At 37.9% G+C, this 24,141-nt stretch overlaps 1 protein-coding gene across 4 annotated transcripts in view; it reads left to right on the top strand.

Moving 5' to 3' along the window:
- Positions 1 to 24,141, top strand: part of Vps13D (vacuolar protein sorting 13D) — a 561,523-nt gene that overhangs the window by 514,157 nt on the left and 23,225 nt on the right. For 3 of the 4 annotated variants that reach the window (XM_089241869.1, XM_089241867.1, XM_089241868.1), the window contains exons 73-75: positions 10,018 to 10,091; positions 13,905 to 14,072; positions 14,625 to 14,840. In XM_089241869.1, the coding sequence (XP_089097995.1) occupies positions 10,018 to 10,091; positions 13,905 to 14,072; positions 14,625 to 14,840 (458 nt within the window). The remainder of the gene's footprint in view (positions 1 to 10,017; positions 10,092 to 13,904; positions 14,073 to 14,624; positions 14,841 to 24,141) is intronic. The other variant, XM_089241870.1, reaches the window with a different exon arrangement.

Genomic DNA, 24,141 nt, shown 5'->3' with positions numbered 1-24,141 from the left:
GCTTGAGTTATGAAGAGAGACTTCATTTTTTGAATATGTTTACATTGGATGAACGCAGGTGTCGAGGAGATATGATCGAAGTGTTCAAAATTTTCAATGGGATGGATAGGATGGACCATGAACTTTTAGTACACCGCCAATCGACTGCTTTTACAAGGGGACACCAGTATCTATTGGTGAGGGACAATGCAAGGTTATGGTGTCGCAGGGAATTTTTCTTTAATAGGGTTGTTAATAAATAGAATAGCTTACCCCCGGAGGTAGTAAATTGCAACACAATTGACACGTTTAAAAAGAAATACGATAAACATGTTGGGGTAAATCGAGAAGCTATCCATTCTTAGAATAAGACAACCATAAGTATTCTTTATGGGCATTGTATAATATTTTATCATGTGTATATATTGTTTATAATTTGTGTTAATTGCATTTTTAATTGGGTTGCTGTATTTTTGAAATATATGACATCCATATTTTTATGGGCATCTTTTTATCAGCCACCTCGTTGGGCACTTTGCCTGTTGTGGCGTTGTATTTGTATTTGTATTCTAATGCTATTCATGTCAATCAATCACATTTAAATTAAAGCAAAAATACACAAATTCTACTTTTTATACAATAATCCGTTTCTGTACCAGACCTAATTTCTGCACCAAATGTGGCATTTGTTAAGCTTTTATAATTTTATACTTTTAATTTAGATAGTATTTACTTCATTCCCTTACAAGCCAAATACTTTTGATCCTATTTGGGTGGGGCGGGAGGGCTCTAAATGTTCACTTTTTTTCAAGGCCACTACAAGTCAACAGTCCTGGCTGCCAGTAGAGCAATAAAATTTGGGTTTCATAAATGTTGTCTTTGGAATATATTTTTTCGGTTTCTATTAATTAGAGATCACTGTTTACACAAAAATAGTTAGAATCATGTAAATATACTAACTTCAATGCAGCAGGTGCAGGGGCGTAGCCAGAAATTTCGTTCGGGGGGGGGACCACTTTCATTTCGGGAGGGGGGGGGGACCAAAGTGACAGAACAATAGATTTGGCCATCTTTTTCCCTTTTTTCGGTCATTTTCTCACATTTCGGGGGGGGGGGACCAGACCCCCAATTCCCCCCCCTGGCTACGCCCTTGAGCAGGTGTAGAGCCTCAATAAAATCACTTGGCCCGGAGCCTGTGATGCTCTTAAGATGGCCCAGTCGTATACATGACTAATGGGATTAAATGGAAAAATCACTTGTGGCCCAATATGAATGATGTCGGTGCCCGGTACTCAGCAGTGGTCCGGTGGGTGAACACACTGCTATAGAGTAGAAACTGAGATAGCACTTACCAAGATTAAGTCATAGACAGCGAAGCTATATTGGTTATCTGCTTCCAATTGAGCTTTGTTCAAGTACAAAGAGAAAGGATGAGATACGATTAACATTGACTACACAAATCTGTATGAGAACACAACAATATTTTGGATAAAATGAAAAGATTGTATGTGGACATTTCTTTTTCCTCTTATTCATATACCATCCTCTTCGGTATCATCGATTTTATACAGAGCAATTTCTGACATCTTCATGTATACAACCATTTGTTGGCTCCTTGGAGTTGCCTGAAGGAGTGGCATAAACATATATAAGAAATCAGATGGTGGTGATGACAATTTCGAGAATGTTCTCACACCTCCCTAGAGCCTTGCAGGGAGTCGTGCAACACCTATTACTACTGCCCAGAAAAACATCTGGTTATCCATTCCTTTGTGTGTTTATGTTCTCCAATACAAATTAGCAGGCTTTGACTACCTTTTCCCAAGTATGCCTACTGATGTATATTTCTCTCTGGGGGCATCGTATTGTTACTACTGTTGAACATCAAAGTACTGCTGAAAGAAAAAACTACTATCCCCGCTTAGGTCACCTTAAGCACAGTCTGTGTGTACACACAATGTGGGGGGGGGGCGGTGTCAGGGGCATAGCCAGAAATTTAGTTCGGGGGAGGGGACCAAAGTGATTGAACCATCTTGTGTTCAAAAAAGACCAAAGTGATAGATTTGGCCATCTTTTTCCTTTTCTTTTTGGTCATTTTCTCACATTTTGCGGGGGGGGGGGGGGAGATCAGACCCCCGCCAAGTCCCACCCCTCACTATGCCCTTGGTTGGTGTACATTTCGAGGGGGAATACCAAAAGAGTAATGAAAATTCCTAGTCATTTCACCACTCAAATGATGGGACTTGGCTATTCAGTAAATATAGTTTTTTCATTCCATTTTAACACATATTGTCTGGCTCACAGACATAGTGTTATTTAAGTCGACCAGGGGCGTAGCCAGAAATTTCGTTTGGGGGGGGGGACCAAAGTGATAGAACAATGGATTTGGCCATCTTTTTCCCTTTTTTGGGTCATTTTCTCACATTTCAGGGGGGGGGCAGACCCCCAAGCCCCCCCCTCGCTACGCCCTTGAAGTCAACAATATATATATGTCCACTAATAGCATTTTCTTTTCTTGTAACCACTCTCTACTACATAACACTCAGTAAGGGGGGAAAAATCTCCAGTATCTTTCGGTGGTGGCACCTTTTCTCCTGACGCCCTAAGCACCCACTTATTTCGTTGAATGCCGATATGACCCTGCCTACACTATTACATTTCCTTTAACATGGTCATAAAAATCGTTCTCATGAGAAAAAGACCTTACTTTTTACCTTCAGCTATTCCTTCATTTTCCTGAACAATATGGGATCCAAACTCAGATTTATTAAATAATTCAAGCAATATTAGAATTTTATGAAAAAAATTAAATTTCACAACATTACTATTTATTTACCGAGGTAAACAACAATTTCATTTTATTGCTGCCCCCTTTTTTAGCACACCTTTTTCACCTGCCTAAGTCCTGTCCTGCCCTTAGAAGATTTGAAAAGTGTTTGTAATAACCGACATGCATGTTATAAGCGAGGTCTTGAAATTAGCTTACGTAGCAATAACACATACATAAAATGCATTATTGAGATTGTCACGGACAAAATAAGTTTTTAAAGCACATAATTGAAATGCAATATAACATGAATATATTTTTTGATTGATATTTGAAAAGATTCGAAAATTTATTAGAAAACAAGATACACAACAACATGCATTTTTGGAAATGTTAATGGTTTTTTTGAGTTTATGCTAATGGTTTTTCTCTGAAGTTGACAGTATTGTACACTTTAAAAAAAATTTCAGGGGGAAAAAGCAACTTACTGATGTTTGTAGATTTTATACAAGTACACTCATGTCCATAAATTAAGGATAATTCAAAATCACACGGAAATTGAAATCTAAAGTAAAAATTTCACCTGTAGAATTATCACACACATCTCACATCTGCAAGAATGATATGCAAATTTCAGGAAGCCACCAGATGATGCCGATAGTACGTCACAATGACAAGAGTGTAAGAGGGGGGTATATAAGGAATGGTGGCAAAGAAGTGAAATTGTTCACAAGAGTTCTGTAAGGCGCTCAGTGCCATAAGCGAATAGTTATGACACAGAGGACGCATGTGGATGATTTTTTACGTGGTAGAATTATCGGTCGCCTGGAATGTGGGCGTACTCAGATGGAAGTATCCGAGGAACTTGGAATTGCCCAAAGTGTCATGTCTAGACTTTGGCAACGATTCCAAGATAACGTAAATGTCAGTAGACGTTACAGTACAGGTCGCCCCCAATTTACAACGCTGAATGAAGACCGGTATTTTGCAGTAACTGCCAAAAAAAAGCAGACGGAGCACAGCATCCGATCTGTCTCGTCAGCCATCTGCAACCACAGGTACCACAGTTTCAAGGTAAACCGTGTACAGACGTTTGGGAGATATTGGTCTATATGCTCGCAGGCCTGTCAGATGTGTTCCGCTCACGGCAACTCACTGTCGGCAGCGAGTAGTCTGGAGTAGAGAACATTCAATGTGGACATCATCACAGTGGGCTTGTGTGATGTTTTCCGATGAGTCCAGGTTTAGCTTGCAGTCTGATTCACATCGGACTTCCGTATGGAGAACGCCAGTTACCCGTTACCACCAAGACAACATCATTGAACGACACCGTTACAGTGGTGCAGCATTGCTCGTTTAGGGTGGAATTATACTGGGTTCCAGAACAGATCTGCATGTTCAAACCGGAACCATGAAAGCCCAAATTTATCGGGACATCATTCTGGAACAACATGTACGTTTGTTTAGGGGTGCCATGGGCGCAGAATTTGTGTTTATGGGTGACAATGCCGTCCTCACCGAGCAAACATCGTAAACTAATGCCTTGAATCTGAGGATATAACCCGTATGGAATGGCCAGCATTCTCACCTGACTTGAATCCGATAGAGCATGTGTGGGACATGCTTGGCCGACAAGTTGCAACCCCGCAACCACCTCCTAAATGTGTACCAGAACTTCGGAGAGCATTGCTTGCTGGGTGCAGTGATCTTCCCCAAGATCAGATCGATAATTTGATACTCAGCATGCCTAGGCGTTGTACGGACTGTATTTCATTGCATGGGAGGCATACAATCTATTAACCATCATACCAACCATGTAATAGTAAGTTTTTGTAAAGGAGATATTTTTTACAATTGCTCCAGGGAGCAAAAATCATAGTTTTTATGAATGATATCATACATACAGCATCGTTTCTGTTTTTTATCTTTTGTTTAATAAATGGGCTTTATGAATAAGTAAAGTTTTTTTTGTTTCTGAACCTTTATTTGCCGGAGCTGGCATTATCCTTAATTTATGGACATGAGTGTATATATACACATTACCAATCAATAATACTCTTGAGTTGTCAAATCATTTCAACAGTGAGTGAGTTGATTTACAATTGTTCCTTCACCACTGCCATCCATAATCCATAAGGGGCCATTCAAGTATTACGTAAGCAGATTTTTAGTTATTTTTACCCCCCCCCCCCGTCAGCAAAAGTCTGACCCACCTCCCCCCTTATCAGCAAAATTTCGTCAACAGCTTAGAATATTTCATATCTTCAAAAAGGGTGATTCATGATGTAAGCAACCTTCAAACCCCCCCCCCCCGTCATCAAAAGTCAGTAAATCCGAAACCCCCCCCCCCCCCGATGCTGACATAATACTTGAATGACCTCTAAAATCATCACAAAGTACCAAATACAAGTAAAAGTTCAATAATGCAAAAACCATAGATGATGCAATTTGCACTGAAAACAGGATTTTATGGGGGTTTCCGGGGTTCCGTGGAATCAAAAGGGACAGAACCCCAAAATCCCGGAACCCTGGTAGCTTGAAAAATTTTCTTGTTACTGTTTCACCTAAAGCAATTTTTTATTTTTATTTGTGTTGAGAACGGGTACTCTAAAATCTGAGAAAATATTGCATAATCGACCAGTAGAAGACAAACAATATTCTTGTGTGTGTGGCTCCTTTCTTTCTTTCTTCCTATTCTCTCACACAAGTTCTTCAGACAACAACAGTCAGGATGACTTCCTGGGAATTGGTATTCCCAAAACTCTCAGGAGAGAGACCTACATGAGGATTTTTGTGAGAGTCTTCCTCCAAAGATTCGGAAGTATTAAATTGTTCCTTTGCATTCTGTGCCCCACACCAGCCTGCCTCTCTTCCTTGGAATCGTCAATTGAGATTCATGGCGTTGGATTCTTATCACTTTTCTGACTATCAAATCTTAAATATCAATCCTAAGACAGAGAAAAAGAAAAAGCTTTACTTTCTAAATTGCCTGAGGTTATATTCTCCCAGATTTGCTATACAGATTTGTTACCACACATGGAACCTTGTTTACACAACGTTCAAGAGGCCACATCAAAACATTGTATAAGGGTGAAAACTGTACAATTGAAACTTCTATGAAAATGACCCCCCATCCCATAGACCTCACAGAAAATATCACAAAAATTCAATGGTTTCAATTGCATTTTTTTTTTATGTAATAATAATTCTTGAGAAAAATTAGCCACAATATTAAATTTTTCAAAACAATATTATAAATTACTTAAATAACTAATTCACATTTCATCACCGTTGCTTAAATCCTCAGTATTCTTATATTGTTTTTCTGAAGATTTGAAAAAAAAAACGTAACTTTTCACTTTTTTTTGAAAAAGTTTTGTTTTCCATATCTGAGCAAAGCAGATAATAGTTGGACATAGAGTCCAACTCTCTACAAGTTGTCTAAAAGAGAAGAACCGAAATACTGGATATCAGTGTTTCTCAAAGTCTCTCAGGGGCGTCATGGTAAGCTGTCGACATTGCTGATTGCCTGTTCAGTGCTTTAAAGGGGTGTTTTTTTTAAACTATTCTGAGTAGGGCTGTAACCAGAGAAGAACTTGGGAGTTCTGGTGACCCACGTGCTGGACCACAGGGGGCGAAAATTTCACTCTTTAACTTCTCCCCCAACATTAAAAGGGGGGCTTTCTTAATGCGTGTTTGCCCCAGCTGACCAAGCATCTGGTTGCGGCCTCTGATACCGTACCTCTGTCAACAATCAGTCAATTAGTCTATCATCAAAGTTTAGCTTTTGAGGTGGCAATATGCAATGAAAAACAATTATAGTGATACATTTTTGTAATCCACAATAATTTCATTGTTTCAATGTATAGAAATGATCATATTCGGAAGAAGGTCTCGAGAAAGGCGTTGACATTGACCTGCGTTTTTTTTCTTCGAATTATTCTTTTGTTTAAGGTTGAAAGAAAAGTGTAAGGGAAATTTCCCATGAGTGACCATCATTGTATGTGGGTGAGTTCACCGAAAATGTCAATATTCCCACCCCTAGTAATTCGCTCTCAATGTCTAATCAGTGTTGGTCATGTAACATCCCATGACAAGCAAACATTTAGCATGCTCCAGAAAAACAAAATGGTTAATTGCTAAAAACTGACTGTCCTTTCACTTTCGTGTTTTTGCTCAAGTTGGAATTTTTCGCTCCTCTGAGGCCACGATATCAGTTTGTGCTCTCTTTCATCACAAGGCAAGTGATCCAGCGATTTGGTTGTAGTTTCATTGTGTTCTTATTTGTTTGAAGCCTCAGCTCGTCTTGTTTTACTCTGTTGAAGCTCAAGAATAAATAGTTTTTGCTCATATTCATTATAGCTGGTGCTAGTTTGGCACCCTGGACGGGGGGGGGGGGGGGGAATATTCACCCTTACTCTTACTTTGACCACTCGTTCCACATTTCGGATGAGAATGGTGTATGCCAAAATTCACACTCAACCCGTGACCAAGTACAGCGAGTAGTAATTTTTTCCTCTTGTTCTGTATTTTGTTATCAATATTATTTATCGTTAATGACAATTTCATCCAAGGTAGTGACTACGATTTTTATGAGTATAGGCAAACATGATTTTGTCATTTTCTCCACTTAAATTCTGGTTTTATAACGGTATTTTTATTCTTCACTGATATTTGCCGCCCCCCCATCCTAAAGTTGGATGGAATCCCCATCCTATCACGCCTGGGGCAGTTGCTCCCTCCCCAGTTCTGGCCTTGATTTCATCTATTTTTTACTATTTTCTTCCTCTTTTGAGTTTCTTGCATTTCGTGAATTCTAATGTGAATACTTAAACGAGAAATCAGTGATACTGTGTACTAGTTGTCAAGATTAAAAAACCGTGGGTATTTGTGAAATACTAATTACATAGCAGGGAAATATGGTAGCCTAGGTCAATAAGATACTCGTGAACTGTGCCACAAGATGCTCAGAGATGTCATGTGTTCAGTACCCTCTTTTGTCCTTTACAGTGTCTTTTCTGGTACAAGGAACTATTGCGAAAACAGTGCCATGATGATCAAACAGCACATTGCTATTGAAGAAAGTGTGCACACCAAACGTTTGGCGTTCAAACCCCTCTCGGTGAGAAACAAAAAGCCATTCTGGATCGGCTGTGAACTGTATAAGTAACGGTCTAATTAGTTTATTGAAAATGAGAAAAATGAATGTAGAGGAGAAAAAAAGATTAAATGAGCATGTTTTTCATTATCCTAAAGCTATGTGTGTAACTAAGATGACCATATTTAAAAAAAAACGGATATTTCCATTGATCCATAGCTCATGTTAAAATAATGAATTCATGATTTAAAAATTTCGAAGTGAGTTTTTTTAGAAAGCTTGACAAAATTAACATTTTTATTAAAACAATGAAATAACTGAATATTATTAAAAATAATTCTGCCCCATAAAATATGGATCATATGGTCACACTATGTGTAACTCACAAATATATATATTTTTTGACACTTTTATCTACTGCAAGTGAGAGTTCTTGTTTTGCAGAGCAAATGCGGACTTTTAGGACACTCTGTATATTGAATAAATATTCAAAATTTGTTAAAGGTTATGCGGAATAGCCTCGTTACCATCAAGGTTTCTGCTCGAGCTTCCACGTTGAAAAACTCTTTCCCACAGAGCCACTTTAATGACCTCTAAATGTTTCACGGATCCTTCAAGTGCTCTGGAAATGTTTGCGGGCCGCTTAAGTGCTCTGGAACTGTGCCACACATCACTCAAGTGATTCTTAATTATGCCATGGATCACTTAAGTAATCTGGGAATGTTCCACGGATAACTTGGGATATGTAGAACCGCACTGGGAGCTGCTTAAGTGCTTTAAAACTGACACATGTCACTCAAGGGATCTCTAAATGTGCCACGGATCATTTAAGTGTTCTGTAACTGTGTCGCGGGTTACTCAGGTGATCTTTGAATGTGAAAGTGATTTTTGAGACCTACCTCAGTGATCTGAAAATGTGACATGTGACACTTAAATGCTCTGGAATTTTGCCACTGGTCATTTAAGCGATTTGTGAAAATGTACCGCGTAGTTCATTTTTACAAAATTAGGTTTGAGGGGGCAAGCAACATCAGATAAACTTCAGGACCACATTTGGTCTGTGGGTCAAGGGTTTACCATATATGGCCGGCCTAAAGGGTGGGTCGCAATGAATTTTTTAAAAAGAAATTTTGAGTTCTTACCCTTCAAATAGCATTGAAATTAACAGAAATCGATTATAATAGCATATAAAGGTATTTTCTTTCAAAATTTAAATTTTTAAAAAAATATTTTTGCATTAAAAAATTTTTTTTGGTCTGGTGGAGTCAGGCGCACAAGCCCCCTAAGCCCACTCCTGTGTACGTTTCTGATCCCACCAATATGCGTTAGGAGGTAGGGGGCATGATGACGAAATTTTGCTGACAAGGATGGGGGTTAGAGTTTTGCTTACTTTTGCCGACAAGGGGAGGTGGTCAAAAATGACTAAAAATTAGCTTACGTAATACTTGAACGGCCCCTAACGATTGAAAATGTTTTGAAATTTCTTGCAATTATGATAAACACCCTTGATATTAAAAATACTGAAAAGTTTAAAATTACAAATTTTCCCCCCACTGAGATATACTCTTAATGTCCTATTCATTTTGCTCACCCCTTTTTGTTACTTGTGTTAGGTCTACTACTAAACCACACATGTACCTCGTCGATATTGCTCTGCGGAACTTCTAACGAATTGGTACATGTTGGAATGTGCGTGTCTGTGTTGTGAACCTAACAAGAAGCTTTATTCTGTATAATGCATGTTATAGTGCTTCCATCTACCTCATATTTTTCAAACTATGAGTGAAGTGTAATGTTTGAAGATTTTACCGTTGTAGGCCTGTTGCTCTCTATGGCAAGACTTGTTAATGGGGAAATCGGCTTGCATTCGCACCTTGAAGTTGGAAACCACAGAAAACCAACTTCAGTCAACCACCACTGTGGTTTCTGTGGGGTTGGAACCTGGAACCCAGTGATTCAAATATGTCACTATGACCACTCGACCACCACAGCGGCGGAAAACATCGTGTGGAGGTGCTGGGTATCGATCGTGGTACCTCTCACATGCTAAGCGAGCGCTTTACCATCTGAGCTATGCCCCGACTTGTGTTAAGTCTGGTAACTACTGAATTTATGAAAGTTTTCTTTTTAATATTATAATAAGTAATGATGAAATAATTTGTTATAATTTCAGATCCATTTCTGCGAGTGCATCCATTCGAAACTGTTGATTTCATTCTGGAGAATATTTTCAATCATTATAAAGAAGTAAGGTGAAAACCAGCATTTTTTTTTTTCAAGTTTGATCCGTGTGTCTATCACCCTCATTAATTAGGTACCTGGTCTGTATCACCACACATTGATAAAGAAACTGATTTTTAAGAAAGTATAACGATTTTTAATTTATACACCCTCTCACTTATACGTTTCTCTCAAGTATCTTTTTCCGACCCCAGTATTCATCTTTTGGAATTTTCAAGATTTTTTGCTTTTTTCTCCAAATTTTTTTGTGAAATTTCGGAGCTTCATAAGTAAAGAAATAATTCACCTCATTCAAATTTTTTCAGCCAAGATGACGCTGTCATTTAACTCCATATATAACTTATAATTTTTCCAGAATTTTATGTAATAAATCATACTTTTTTCCAGAAGCTCTTTATCTTGGAAGACAAGTCTGTTTAAAGTTCAACTTTAGTGCAGCCGTGAGATGAAAGCTCCCTAAGTTCTAACTCAAAATTTACACAATCCTTTAGGTCATGGCTTAACTTCCCGAATTTTAAAAAAAATAAAAAATACAGAGGGAGGAAAAGCAATCTGCACATTTGTAGCCTCAGGGTCTGAAAGGGATATAAAGTGATTTTCTGCTCTCTCAGTCAAAGATATGGCACGATGCTGCTAGAGAGGCTTGATGCTTCATCTCGACTGTTTCTAGTAAAAGTAGAGGCTGATGTGTCTCACATGCAGGACCTTAACTAGGATTTTAGTAATGTCTTGCCACCTGGGGCAAACATGATTTTGCCACCCCAACAAATTCACAATTTGATAATTTTATAGTGGTGTCCTATGTGTTCACCTAAAAACTTTGTATGTTATCTTTTTTTTTTTTTTGACACAAAATATTGTTCCAGACTCTGCCACGAAGCTCGGCTGGAAGAGAAACGTGGCGACCTGGGATCTCTTGCAAAATCTCAATGTTCATTTAATCTTGTTTAGGCCCCAGGGTTTGTTGGCTACCAGAAACCACCCGAGACTTCCGCTGTCCATCCTGTTCGAACCAGTTAGTTTGCTTAGTCTGAAGGTCGGGGGAGGGGGGGGGGGGTGTCTCCTAGCCGTCGGATGAGAACAGGGCCAGAGGTCGGACTGCCAACGTCCCATATAAATTCTGGTTTACATCCATGTCAGAGATCCCAATAGCTCATCTAGTTACCTTCTCTTTCCCTCTGGGGGGTTCCCGTGACTCGTTGGTGGGAACCGTGCCGAGTCGTCATCAAACTCAATGTTTAATTAATTGTGCAATATAATGTAAATGATCAGCAAAGTGTTATATAAATGTGCAATATATTTTACTTCCATGTTGTCTGTGGGTCCTAGGACCATCTCACGGTCTATAATGTCAGGAGTTTATACAATGTGCAATAGGCCTAAAAGTTGTGGATCCTGGCCAGATCTCCAATTAGTTATGGTTGGTTGCCAGATTCAGTGTTATAAATTTTACAATATTTCCTTTTCTCTCATGAAATTATGTAAATTAGATGCGAGCTCAATACCGCACCTTTGACCTTGTGATTGGTTTTTTCATGGGGCATTGTGGGAACGCTCCTGTATAAAAACCAGACAGATCTGCACAAACAGTTACTTCCTCCGACTTCCCTTCTGTTTTCATCACTAAGGCATCATGCCCTGTTGAGGTGTGAGCCAGATGGTCTCTCAAAACAATGAGTTAAAATTGGAAATGTGTGCCTTTGGCACCTCACCCGTCTCATTGACTGACTTCATGTGATAATCCAACATTGTCGTGATCCTGTTGCCTGTGGATTGGTTAGTGGGCAGACCGGCTACCCTTGGACTTTAGCCTCCAATTTCCTATGCAGTGGCTGAGCTGTGGCTTCAACGCATGTTTCGAGACACCAAACCTGTCCGACCCTGGTGTTGGGGAGTCTTCTGCCGTGAAGTAGACATTTTGCAGCCTCTTGGGCATGATGAGAACTAATACGTGAATACCTGGACATGGCGGTGAGATTATTCAGTTTTATTGTTTCGTTGTAATATTGAGAGAAAAGGTTAAATGTCATAATTGTTTGTTAAAATGTTATACTAATAGTTAACTGATAATTGAATAAATGTTTATAGTTTAATTAAAGTCTTGTTTCATTCATTATTGTCATCCATCCAATGGTTACTGGGGTTAAAATGATAAAGAACCAGGAAATGCAAGATAAATGTTGCATTTAAATATGGGGGCTCGACCGGGATTGGCATCATAAGCCTATGTTGCATTTAAATATGGGGGCTCGACCGATGCCAGTTAATTGATTTTGGATGACAATTTTGAAATCGCAATATCAAGTTCGTATCTTTAAACTCGAGTTTGAGTTTTTGTGATCGCATTGCAAATTTGTGTTCCAACGAGCGATCACGAACATCGTTTGTGTTCTGTTAGTCGATCTACTCGGAAGTATTATATCTAGTAAAATATTACAATGGTATGATAAATTTGAACTTTTGGAAAAATGTTGTGATCGATGATCGACTCCGATCTGATTTTTTTTTTTTTTTGCACTTGTGTTTTGATTCTAATATTTTTTGCGGGATTTTGCAAATATTTTGATAAATTAATTTATAATTGTAAAAACGAATTCTAGTTATTTTAATAGTATGCCTGGACATTCAGGTAGAGGTGATTTTTGTATACAAGTTGAATTCTATCAAAATGATCTTATTTTCGGGAATGACGATCAGACTCGTACAGGGTCTTCACCCACGATCCCATTGAATTCCGGCAATTTGTTCGCTAGGCCAGCTTGTCCGAGTGGCGGCATTGCCTTCTTAATGTATAAAGAAGGCAATAATAAAATCAAAATCATAGTGAGTGCCTTTGAAGGTAGAGCTCAATTGTGGTGGACCAATATAGGTAATGATGAACTTCAAAAAATGAATTTTGGGGATCCTTGGGAGAATTTTAGGAAGTTAATGCTACAAACATTTTCGCCACATCATACACGGATTGAGTTGGCTCAGGCCTTGTTTTCCCAAAATTATTCGCGTGGCTCCTATTTGGATTTTGTCTTGCATAAACTTGAATTGTTCAAGTCTCATGATCCATCAGTATTGGTATTCGAAAAAATTGAATTGATTATCAAACAATTTCCACCGCGGATAAGAAAATTTTTGGAAATACGTCAACCAGATACGTTGCAAATTGTTTGTGTTGTTGGATCAATACAACTCCCTTCAAAATTCAAGCTGTCAAAATTATCGAAATGTACCTTTTCAGAGGTCGAATTTACCAAGAGTGCCCTTTCAGTCTCGTAATGTACAGGGGTTTACTAGATCACCTATGCCAAGGGCCCAGGCACTGAGATATTCTGATAGACAACGTTCCCTATAAGCCAGTACTTCTCAAACTTTTGTGACCTATGGCTCCCTAGAATAATCCAGTAGACATTCTGCATCCACAAAAAAAAACCACTTAAAAGCAGAGAACAGGTACACAGATATAACGCCAGCCCACTGTAATACCCCTGAAAAATATTGGCAACACTCACTTTGCGAACCACTGCTCTAAGCTGTGCACTCTTTTTCTGCGGCAAAGAAGAAATCCACTATATTATATGCATAAAAATATTGTTGTTTTAAAAGAAAAGTTAAAGGGCACATTGCTAATGATTGTTTATTAAAGTTAAGTAACAGTGATTTTGAAAATCTGAAGCTTCACACATTTTTAAAATTTCATCTTTCTTAGTACTTAAATAAGAAAAATGATAGTCATTGTTAAATGCTTTCCATTTTTCTTTCAGCTGTGTAAGGTGGGTATTGTTCGAGAAAGTGACCTAAGATGAGAGTTTTTTTTATATATTATAGGAATTGAAAAGTCAAGCTGCCAAAATACTTGGATCTGTAGATTTCCTGGGAAACCCTTTGGGTTTAGTGAATGATTTTACGGACGGATTATCTGAATTAATACACGAGGGAAATTTTGGTGGTTTAATTAAAAATGTTGCGCATGGATTATCAGATTCTGCTGTGAAGGTAAGTAAGCATAATTATGTGGTTTTTTTTTTATCTAACATCTTGTCTGTTACCAGCAAAAAATGTCGCACCACATTCCCCTGCATTAGCCAGCATGTGGGAAACTGAGGGAGACCAGTATGCTTGGAATATCTCTATTTCCAGGCATGCTGGGAAATTGGAATCATGGATACTGGAAAATTCTTAAATATCTGTATTATAAAAATCCATTGAATTGGCTGAGTGCATTAAACCTAGCTTTTTCTGACATGCCAGGAATGGACCAGACCCTAACATTAAAAAATTTGGTGTCCCTTGAGTTTTGTGGCATGCCAGCTAATGCTGGGGATACAGTATTTTTATAGTATGTTTATTCTTTTTTTTTTTCTGATGCTTTATAATCTACATCAACATTTTAGAATGCAAGCTGCTGGTTGTGAATACATGAATAGCGATAGTATTTATAAAAAAATCTTTGGTGAAATATATTATTACATACTATCAATGCAATGTTTATTGCAATTACTAACTATATGTTCTTCAATAATGTTTTGCTGTTAAATTTCTCTCCAGTTATCTGAGACATTATCAGATGGGTTAGGAGTGGTTGCAATTGATGAAAAGCATCAAATAATGCGGAAACAAATTCGACAAGGGTGTAATAGTCCCAACAGCTCTGGAAATGATCATTTAGTTGCTGGTATCCAGGGATTAGGTATTGGACTGCTGGGAGGAGTTACTAGTCTTTTTACTCAGACCTACGAAGGCTTATCTCAAGAAGGTATCCAGGTTTGTGTCAATCCTTTCATTACCATTTCAGTAGAGTAAAATGAAAACATGTTTCCATTAACTGCTTTCTTTACACTGTCAAGATTTCTCTCACGATTGCAATATTTTCTTAACAACATTATGAACAGAATTTAGTTTTTTCCTCTTTTATTTCAGTAGTATTTTTTATTTTCTTGCTAGCTGGCTCCTCTAGCATTAGTGCTAATAATCTATACAGTAGTCCCATCTATTTATCCATTATGTTTCTTTCTTTCTAGTACACCCCTTAAAAGAATTATGCTTCATATGAATGGCAACATGTTGATTAATGTTCATTTTCTTGTGTTGTGTCTTCTCTTACCATATGTGTCTCTGTAACTCATAATTAATTGTATGCTGTTCTTTCAATTACATTCTTCCCACACATTGCTGAATTTGTTTGATTAATCAGCAACATGCAAATCAACTTAAGTGAAAGTCGTGCAGGGAATGAGATGGAAAAAATATTTTAGGACAAGTAAGAAATATTTACACTGCGAGAAGGTGGAGAATGTTGTTCAGAAATAAGGAAAAGCCTACTCCACTCATCTTTCCCCCCCCCCACACCTTTGTTCTCTACAAGTTTTAGAGATACAGTTGTGTCGCCATTCAACTTTCATTTAATGAAATTTTTTCAGAACCTTGACTTCAAATGACATTCACGTCATTTAATTTTCATATTAGAAATAATTTCTATATAACAAAGCTTTTCGGAAAAGATTTTTTTTGCAACTTCACAAAAATGAACCATAGAGTTTGAGAGCAGGAGTGAATAACCAGCTAATGCAGTGATTCTCAAACTTTTGTCTTCCGAAGTTGGAGAAAAGGGCACCACAAAATATTCCAGAATCATATTTTTTATAACGTACAATTTTTTTCATACTATCATCCATTCAGTGGAAAATTCTCAAAGATGATATTGGAACTGAAAGTATCTTGAAATTCTTCTTTGACACAATATGATATGCTATTTCCATAGCAACAATATGGAAATCTCAAATAAATATTGAAATCGCAAATGAGTTTTTGTGATGAGATGTTACAAAATTTCCATAAAGTAAAGGCCAGGGCATTCTTAACACAGGGCTCCCACTCGTCCTACTTTCCTACTTTTTGGTAAAATGTCCTACTTTTGTCCTACTTTCTCTGTTTTGTCCTACTTTCTCTGTTTTGTCCTACTTTCTCGGTTTTGTCCTACTTTCTAGTTTTTGTCCTACTTTCTAGTTTTTGTCCTACTTTTTTACCAAATCCTATTGACAAAATTAGTGTAATTGATTTTAATTGAGCAGGAAATCATTGATATATTGCCAAATATTACAAATGTTGAAAAATGCAATTAATGATTCTGCCAAAGCAGAAATTTTATCATTTTTAAAGTTATTTGAGGGGGGGGGGGGGTTATGTGGACCATTTGATTGATTAATTTTTCATGTGCTTAGTTTGAGGGTTCAACAAGTATAATAGTCATTAAAAACTTCTGTTTGGATGGAAAAATAATTTTGTATTTATTACTTCATGGTCTTGGACAGTAACTAACATTCATCATTCAAAATTACGGTGCAAATAGGTGAAACAACAGTTTGCCTTTCAAAGCAGTTGGATACATAGGCCTATTCTAGGTTTGGTGATTCTGATGCTACCCAATAGCATTCAGTTGTCTTCTGTATTTTTAAAGCATGAAGAGGCATAAACAATATTTACAATGCTCAGCAAAGAGCTTGAAATGGAAGTGCAATTTGCATTTGTCAAAAATTATTACACTGGCATTGAACAGTAAAATGTGAGCAAATCCCTTTAAAATATGATGGACTACGCAATAAAATGGGTTCACCTTGCCTTATTTACATCGGATCTTGTAATTTACATATTTTGCACTGTGCTTTTGAAAGTGGTCTCGAAGGAGCGTTATTCTTAAAAAACGTACGTCTTCAAAATATGCTGTGCCTTGTCGAAGAGAGTTGATAAGCTCTGCCCTTTGGAAGACTCCAAAAAAAGAATAATATACATGAAGAATTATCTGTGGTTGCTAGTACACTGTTTTGGCCAAAAATTGGTTTTGTAACCAAGTCATTTGTCATTTTGCTTTGGCTTGAGTCCATCTTATAAGAAACTGAAATAGTGCGATGAAAAAAAAAAGTTAATTCAAAATTAATTATTTTTTTTTAGGAATTTTTTTCCATTATGCTATGATTATGTTGTCTAAGGGGGTTACCCTCTCCCATCCTACTTTTTAGTCCTGCGTTTTCCTACTTTTTCTCATTTTTTTGAGTGGGAGCCCTGTTAAGAGTATCATAGGCTCCAGGCTTATTCAAGTAAAGGCCCTTTACCCTCCAAATGATAATTAAAAAATTTTAAATATTTTTACAAAAAGAATTGAAGTATCGAAAGAGACTACTTTTATATGTTGCCAATATCTGTTAATTTAAGATGCTTTTTGAAGGTTAGTAACTCAAATTTTTTCTGGAAAGTTCCTTGTACCCCTCAAAAATTTGATCCTGTGTATGATCGGCTTCTGGGCAGAGATTTTTCCAAGGGTCCCATCTAGCTGAAAATACCTACCTTCCAATTTGCATACTTACTCTCAAAAATTGTAATCTGATGTAATTGTCACAAGTCCCTCTCGGCACTTCCCTGAGGCATGGCTGTGTAGTCCTATGCGGTGAGAAGGCATTGAGTAAGCCAAGTTATACAGAATAAGGACATGAACTTAAAATGTGCAGATCTGCATGTATATTCGTATATGGATATTGCTGTGTAGTGAGTATAGATCAACTTTGTAGTTTGACTCACCACAAGGGCATAGTGGGGGGGTGGGGGGGGGGACTTGGGGGTCTGGTCTCCCCCCCCCGAAATGTGAGAAAATGACCGAAAGAAGGAACAAGATTGCCTAATCTATTGTTCTATCACTTTGGTTCCCCCCCCCCCCAAACAAAATTTCCGGTTATGCCCCTGACTCACCATAGAAGCAAAAAAGAGAAATGCTACCAGATCTAGATTGCAAATGAACTCAAAAAATATATCAAAAAGAAAAGGTACCAGATGATGGTGATTAGCCATAAATAAGGCACAGTAGAGTCTCTATAATTTCAGTCCTGAAAAAGTTCAAGGTTCCAGATTGTAGCGACCTCTTTTCTGGTGAAATGATTGTTACCTAGCAACACAAGTTGCGATAAAAAATCAAATGTTTTTCTTCGCAGTTGGCAAGTAACTATTGTTATGTGAAGTTCTATATTTCTATGTGTCCATACCAAATAAATCATATTTAGTTATTTATTTTTTAAAAAAATGTGAAGCGCGACATCATTTTTTTCCTAATTTCCAACACTTACGTGAAATATTCAGTCGACTTGACCAATACGGACTGTGCATAAATGTGTCAAAATCTATATTTGGCATCCTGACCATCGATTTCTTGGGATATGAAATTAGCAAGTATGGACTCAAACCGTTATTCGCCAAAGTAAATGTCATCAAGAACTTTATGCAACCCACTTCCTTGCGCCGATTTCTGGGCATGTTATATTTTTACCACCGGTTCATACTTATGTGTGCAGACCTGCAGCGACCACTCACTGCTATGTTGGCAAAGCATGTGAAAAACAGCTGGAAACCACTCAATTGGACTCAACAAGCTTCATAAGCCTTCGCCGGTGTCAAGGAAGCACTCAGCAATGCCACTTTGCTCGTTAATGCCACGGGCGATCCCTAATTGTATATATTCCCCCACACAATATTTCTATTTTGTATATTTTCATTAAATCCACCAGAGTGAGGGAACTCAACCCAATAAAACTGATGCTGGCTTCTAGTCCACAAGTTATCAAACCCATTTGCTCACCAATAAGGTGTTAAGCGAAATGACTCGCTCTGATGGATATTCTATATTTCACAATAAGATTTTCATTTCATTTGGTTTTTCCCGTATCCTGTGTATATAATACGGCAAATGTAAGATAACAGACGAGATGGCATGGGGCCCCCCTCCAATTGCTTTTAAAATTTACTTCCATCCTAATATGTGCGTACATTCTCCGTCTTAACGAAACTCCAAAACTTTTCTCCAACTCCCAATCTCATCTCGTCTATAATCACCACAAAATTTGTTAATCGCGACAGTACTCAATTGTCCGGGGAAAATATGTTGTACAAATTTTTGTTCGTTTTTTTTTGGACAAAATAAAGTGTTCCAGACTCTGCCACGAAGCTAGGCTGGAAGAGATCTTGGCAACTGGATAAATCCAGTGGCAAAGGACATCACTTTTCCAAACTGATGGATTGGGTGAGGTGATCCTGTAGCTTGGCCACCACAATCACTTGATCTGTCGTGTCTTGATTTCTTTTTATGGAGACAGCTGAAGAATTTGGTATATGACACTCCTTGACTGTGAAGAGGACCTAATCGCAAGACTTTTGACGACTGTTGGGAACGTTCACTATATGCCTGGAATATTCCAGAGCGTTTTCCAATTTCTCCTGTGCTGCTGTTTTTTTTGCATCACTGTTGGCAGTTGCACTTTCGAGTAATTATTGTAAATTAATCATTAAAATTGTTTTTTTTAATGTATACATTATTCTTGTTTTTCCTTGTATCCCCTTTTTTACTAAATTGTTGAAAATTGTTTTTTTATTGTGAATATTACCACCTCTTAAAGTTTTTCCCATGTTTTCTGAATCGCCCTGTATTTAATCTATGGAATGCCTCCATCTATTGTTACAAGTTTTTTTTTGTTGAAAGAAGCAAAGCCAAATTTACAATGGTGCACAACCAGTATACTATAAACAGTTTCTTTATTTAACCAGTAGATTGCCAGGTATCTTGCCATTGTCTTTAACTGGGAGTTGTTCTTTGTCGTACACAGTTAAGGCTGCATTCGATTTTTTGTAGTTTCTTGACCTAATGTGAATTAGCATTTTGAAACAGGCAAAAATTGTTATTGCCAAACAGTATCACCGAGCTCATCTGGTTATCTATTTCAGTTTGCTATGATGAGTGACGTATTAACAGGGGGGCTAAGCGGGCTATAGCTCAGTGTGGCAGCAAATTTGTGGAATGGTTGGCCAAGAAAATTCTTAGAATGGGAAAAGGGCGACAAAATTTGTGTAACCCCAATAAATCTGCATCTGCCTAAATGGAGGCCAGGGCAGTGAGTGATCAAAAAGTGACTCAGGTAGTTTGCAAGCACGTGAGTGAGCAAAAGTTACCTATAGAGTGGTAAAGCATATTGACCAAAAGAGTGATCTATTGATGAAATATTGTATTTCTGTCTTATTAGTGTTATTCCATTAATAAAATAACCTATTTTACACTCATTCGGAAAATTCATAAATTTTAAAAACTGTGCAATATTACTTGAATATTTCTTGATATAAAACTTAAGAGATACATATTTTACACTTACCTTTGAAATTATTTCAGTTCTACATAAACTTAGTGATGCATTGTATAAGTACACTAGCTATAATACTCTGTGCTGCCCGGGTTTTCTTCAGTAAGGCTTTTTGGATCACGTGATATCTCCCTCTCTCTTTCTTCAAGGGACATACAAACCGTGTCCAAGTTAAACAATATGATGACTTCCTACGGGACTCATGAAAGAAACAAATCTAGATTAAAAAACATAGATATGAATAGTTTTTTTTCCTTTCCAAGGAGTGCTAGGTATTTCGTTCCCCCTCCCCAAACTTCAAGTTATTCATCTGCCTGTTTCTGCTTCAGAAAATGTTTAGTTAAAGCTGTGGAATTTCTTATGTCCTTTACGGACCCATAATTAATTTTAAAATATCCTAACCCACATGAATTTATGCAGTTGAATATCAAAAGGCGATACGGAGACATTAATTTTCATCAAGGAAACAGTTATTTTCCGGATATTACGCTGAGGTGAGCTCGGAAAGAAAAGTCATCACGTCTCCGCCGGGATGACTTTTGATGACTTTTCTTTCCGAGCTCACCTCAGCATAATATCCGGAAAATAACTGTTTCCTTGATATGTCTGGCTGAGAAAAAAGCCATCTATATTAATTTTCATGTTTGACAGGATATAAATAAAAAGTTGAAATCAATGTTATTGCATGAATATCCAATTCAAAAGTAGGTCTGGCTAATTACTTCATATTTAACTTTCTGGGCTTCGTATATCTCTAAGCGAACTCAATATTTCAAAAATCGAGAATTCAATACAATTTTTAAAATTATTGATGCGACAGAAAACCCCACTAAATTTACACATTTCTACAGTAAAATCGGCAATTTAACACTGATTTCTTTGGGGATCATTCTTTGCCTGTCCCTCAAAGTGATGCTGATGATGATTCTGACATCTATTCAAAAACTATCATTACTGGGAGGATTGAAAAAGTGGCAAACCATTATAAAGGCATAAACTATTATATATATACTGGCAGCGTTGAAGAAATGACAAACCATTGTAAAGGCATATACACGTCTGAAATGCATTGCTAGGGAACCATGGTAACCAAAGTAAACGTTCAGAAAGTGATTGTTGAAGCCCAAAAACCATTGTTGCTCAACAGTTTTTGCCCATTTGGGGCCCTGCTCTGACGAAATTTTAAAGTAGTCTATCGTTCAAGTCGGGTCCCATTTGGTATATATGCAAAATTTGGTGACGATTGATCTAAAATTGTAGATTTGTATAGAGAACATATACACAGACACACAGAAAATCAATTTTATATATACACTGGTGTAAGAAATTAAGAGAATTTGCAGACTTGGTCGATTATCTCTAGAACTACTGTACCGATTTTAATGAAATTTGATATGTACATACATTGATACAATACAAAACAAATAACCATTCAATAATTGTAATACACATGCGCATGATCGTGCGTAACACTCGTTGGAGTCAGAAGGTATGAAACAGCGGTTGCAGAATAAACAAAAAAATGGGTTAATAGGAGGTGTGGTCCCCTCTTACAGATATACAGGTCTCGCAGCGTGATTTCATACTTGAAATAAGGCAGTTTATAATTTCCTGTGGCAATTGGTCCCACTCGTTCAGCAACACTGTTTTCATTCCCTGGATGGTTCCCGGAGGGGGGTTGATGGTTGCAATTGTCCTCCCCAGAGCGTCCCAGACATGCTCTGTAGGGTTAAGGTCTGGAGATCTGGCTGGCCAATCCATCCGGCGAATATTCTCACTCTTGAAAATCGTCGAGCAGAAGAGCTCTACGTGGCCTCACGTTATCGTCCATTAAAATGAACTCGGGGCCAACTGCACCACTGAAAAGGCAAACATAGGGCTCCAAGACCTCATCCCTATACCTCACACCAGTCACAGTGCCTCTTTCAAAGACACTGAGAGATGTGCGGCCATCCAACATGATGCCTGCCCAGACCATTAAACCTCCTCCGCCATAATGGAAGATTTTGCAGACATTGGAGGGTAGGTAGCGGGTCCCTGGTTCTCTCCATATGAATGTTCTGCAAGAATCGGTGCTTAGACTGAACCGGGACTCATCAGTGAAGAGAACGGTCGCCCATTGATCCATACTCCAATCTCTATTCTCTCTGCACTATGATAAACGGATTTTCCTGTCCGTAGAAGTGAGCGGGACGCAAACAGCAGGTCTTCTTGCAAACAACCCTCTCTCATGAAGTCTTTTGGAAAGAGTCACCCTTGATACACGGTTTCCTGTGGCTGCATACAAGTTACGAGAAAGCTTAGAAGCTGTAGCACTCCTGTTACACCTCACTATAATCGACAGATGGCGATCTTCTCTGGCCGTTGTGGCTCTTGGATGACTTTGCCCAGGCTTTCTCTCGATGGATCCGGTATCCTGGAACTGTTTCCATAAGTTACACACGACGCTGGCCGTGTGTAACGGCCAAACTCTACAAATCTGGACTTGAGATTGGCCTGCTTCTAGCCTCCCCACAATTCGCCACCTCATTCCATCATCTAAATGTTGGTGGTTACTCCTTTTTACTGTTACAATTTGAAATTTGCCGATTGCTGCAAAATAGCACCAAGAAATTTGCAGATGTGTGCTAGTGAACGAAATGCATCTTAACTTACGCGCTTATAAAGCCTGTTTCTCTACTGGCTCTGCCTACACACACGTGTACGCTTACGTATTTGACGTACAAGATTTGCATTTTTGTCTAGAAGCAGTGGTTTTGCGTTCAGTTCTTTTCATGAAATTTGATAAAATATTCAAATTCTCTTAATTTATTTCACCAGTGTATATATATAAACAAAGGAAAATAATGGCTGCATTGCTCTTTTTTTATCACAAACTTCCCGTTCTTTAGATATTGAAAAAACACCTTTCAATTCCTCTCTGGAAAAAAAATGATGGGAGCAGAGATGTGGAAATTTTCTTGGAGAATGGCACAGACTTTTTATACATCCAAATGACAGTTGCCGTTATAACGAGTTGGCGATATAACAGGTTTTTTTATATTGTCCCTATATGGAAGATCTGTTCACTGAAAATTTCTGGCAGTAAGCAGGGTTGGCACTACAATGGAGAGCAACTGTGCTTTCAAAATATGCAGGAACATTGAGATCATCACATTTACTCTGAGTGAAATCTGGGGATAAGAATGCACCTGTAGTGACCGATTGTATTCTACATCAAATGTTGCATAATCTGCCTAAGTGTAAAACAATTACTACCAAAAGACTCTCATTAGATACTTGGATGTGACTAAACGCTGTTCACCTCTCTGCATTTCAAAAACATGCTACTTCATTGTTAATTATATCTAATCAAAATGTTTCACAAATGTTTATGCCCACATACACATCTCGACTTCGTTGATTCTTTTCCTCCATCAAATCAGTTCACCTGTGGACTGTTTCGCAAGATGGCCCAAGGCAAGTCCCATGGAAGACATCTCAGTCAAGACTGTTGCTTAGGCAATGCATTGCTAGATTTGCTGCATCAGTTATAACCACCAACCAATGATGAAAGTTCCAGTCCTCGCTCTTCTTGGGTGTTCAGCAAATTCACATGATGCCTTATGATACTGTCAAGTCATACACGCCTATCGACATGAAATAAAAGCATCATTAGACTTTGAATTTTTTCAAAATTTATGAATGTATTTAGTTGAAATCGGTAATATAACAAAAAAAATTTCATTACTTTAACCCTAGTAGGTGTCCCACCACAGATCTTACCAAGGGACCCAGTGTCCCGAAGGGACCATGAAATAAAATATTTCCTTTCATGTAATTAAATTTGAAATTCCATCCAAGGCCCCTGTGAGAAATATTGGAGTGGAGTCCACCAAAAATCTGATCATATAAGT

Source organism: Pholcus phalangioides, unplaced genomic scaffold (assembly GCF_987345545.1).
Source record: "Pholcus phalangioides strain wild (caught in Gottingen) unplaced genomic scaffold, Ppha-v1.0 ptg000014l_1, whole genome shotgun sequence".
In the NCBI taxonomy this organism is placed as follows: Eukaryota; Metazoa; Arthropoda; class Arachnida; order Araneae; family Pholcidae; genus Pholcus; species Pholcus phalangioides.
Note: the sequence above shows the minus strand (reverse complement) of the source record. Positions and strands in the feature narration are given on the sequence as shown.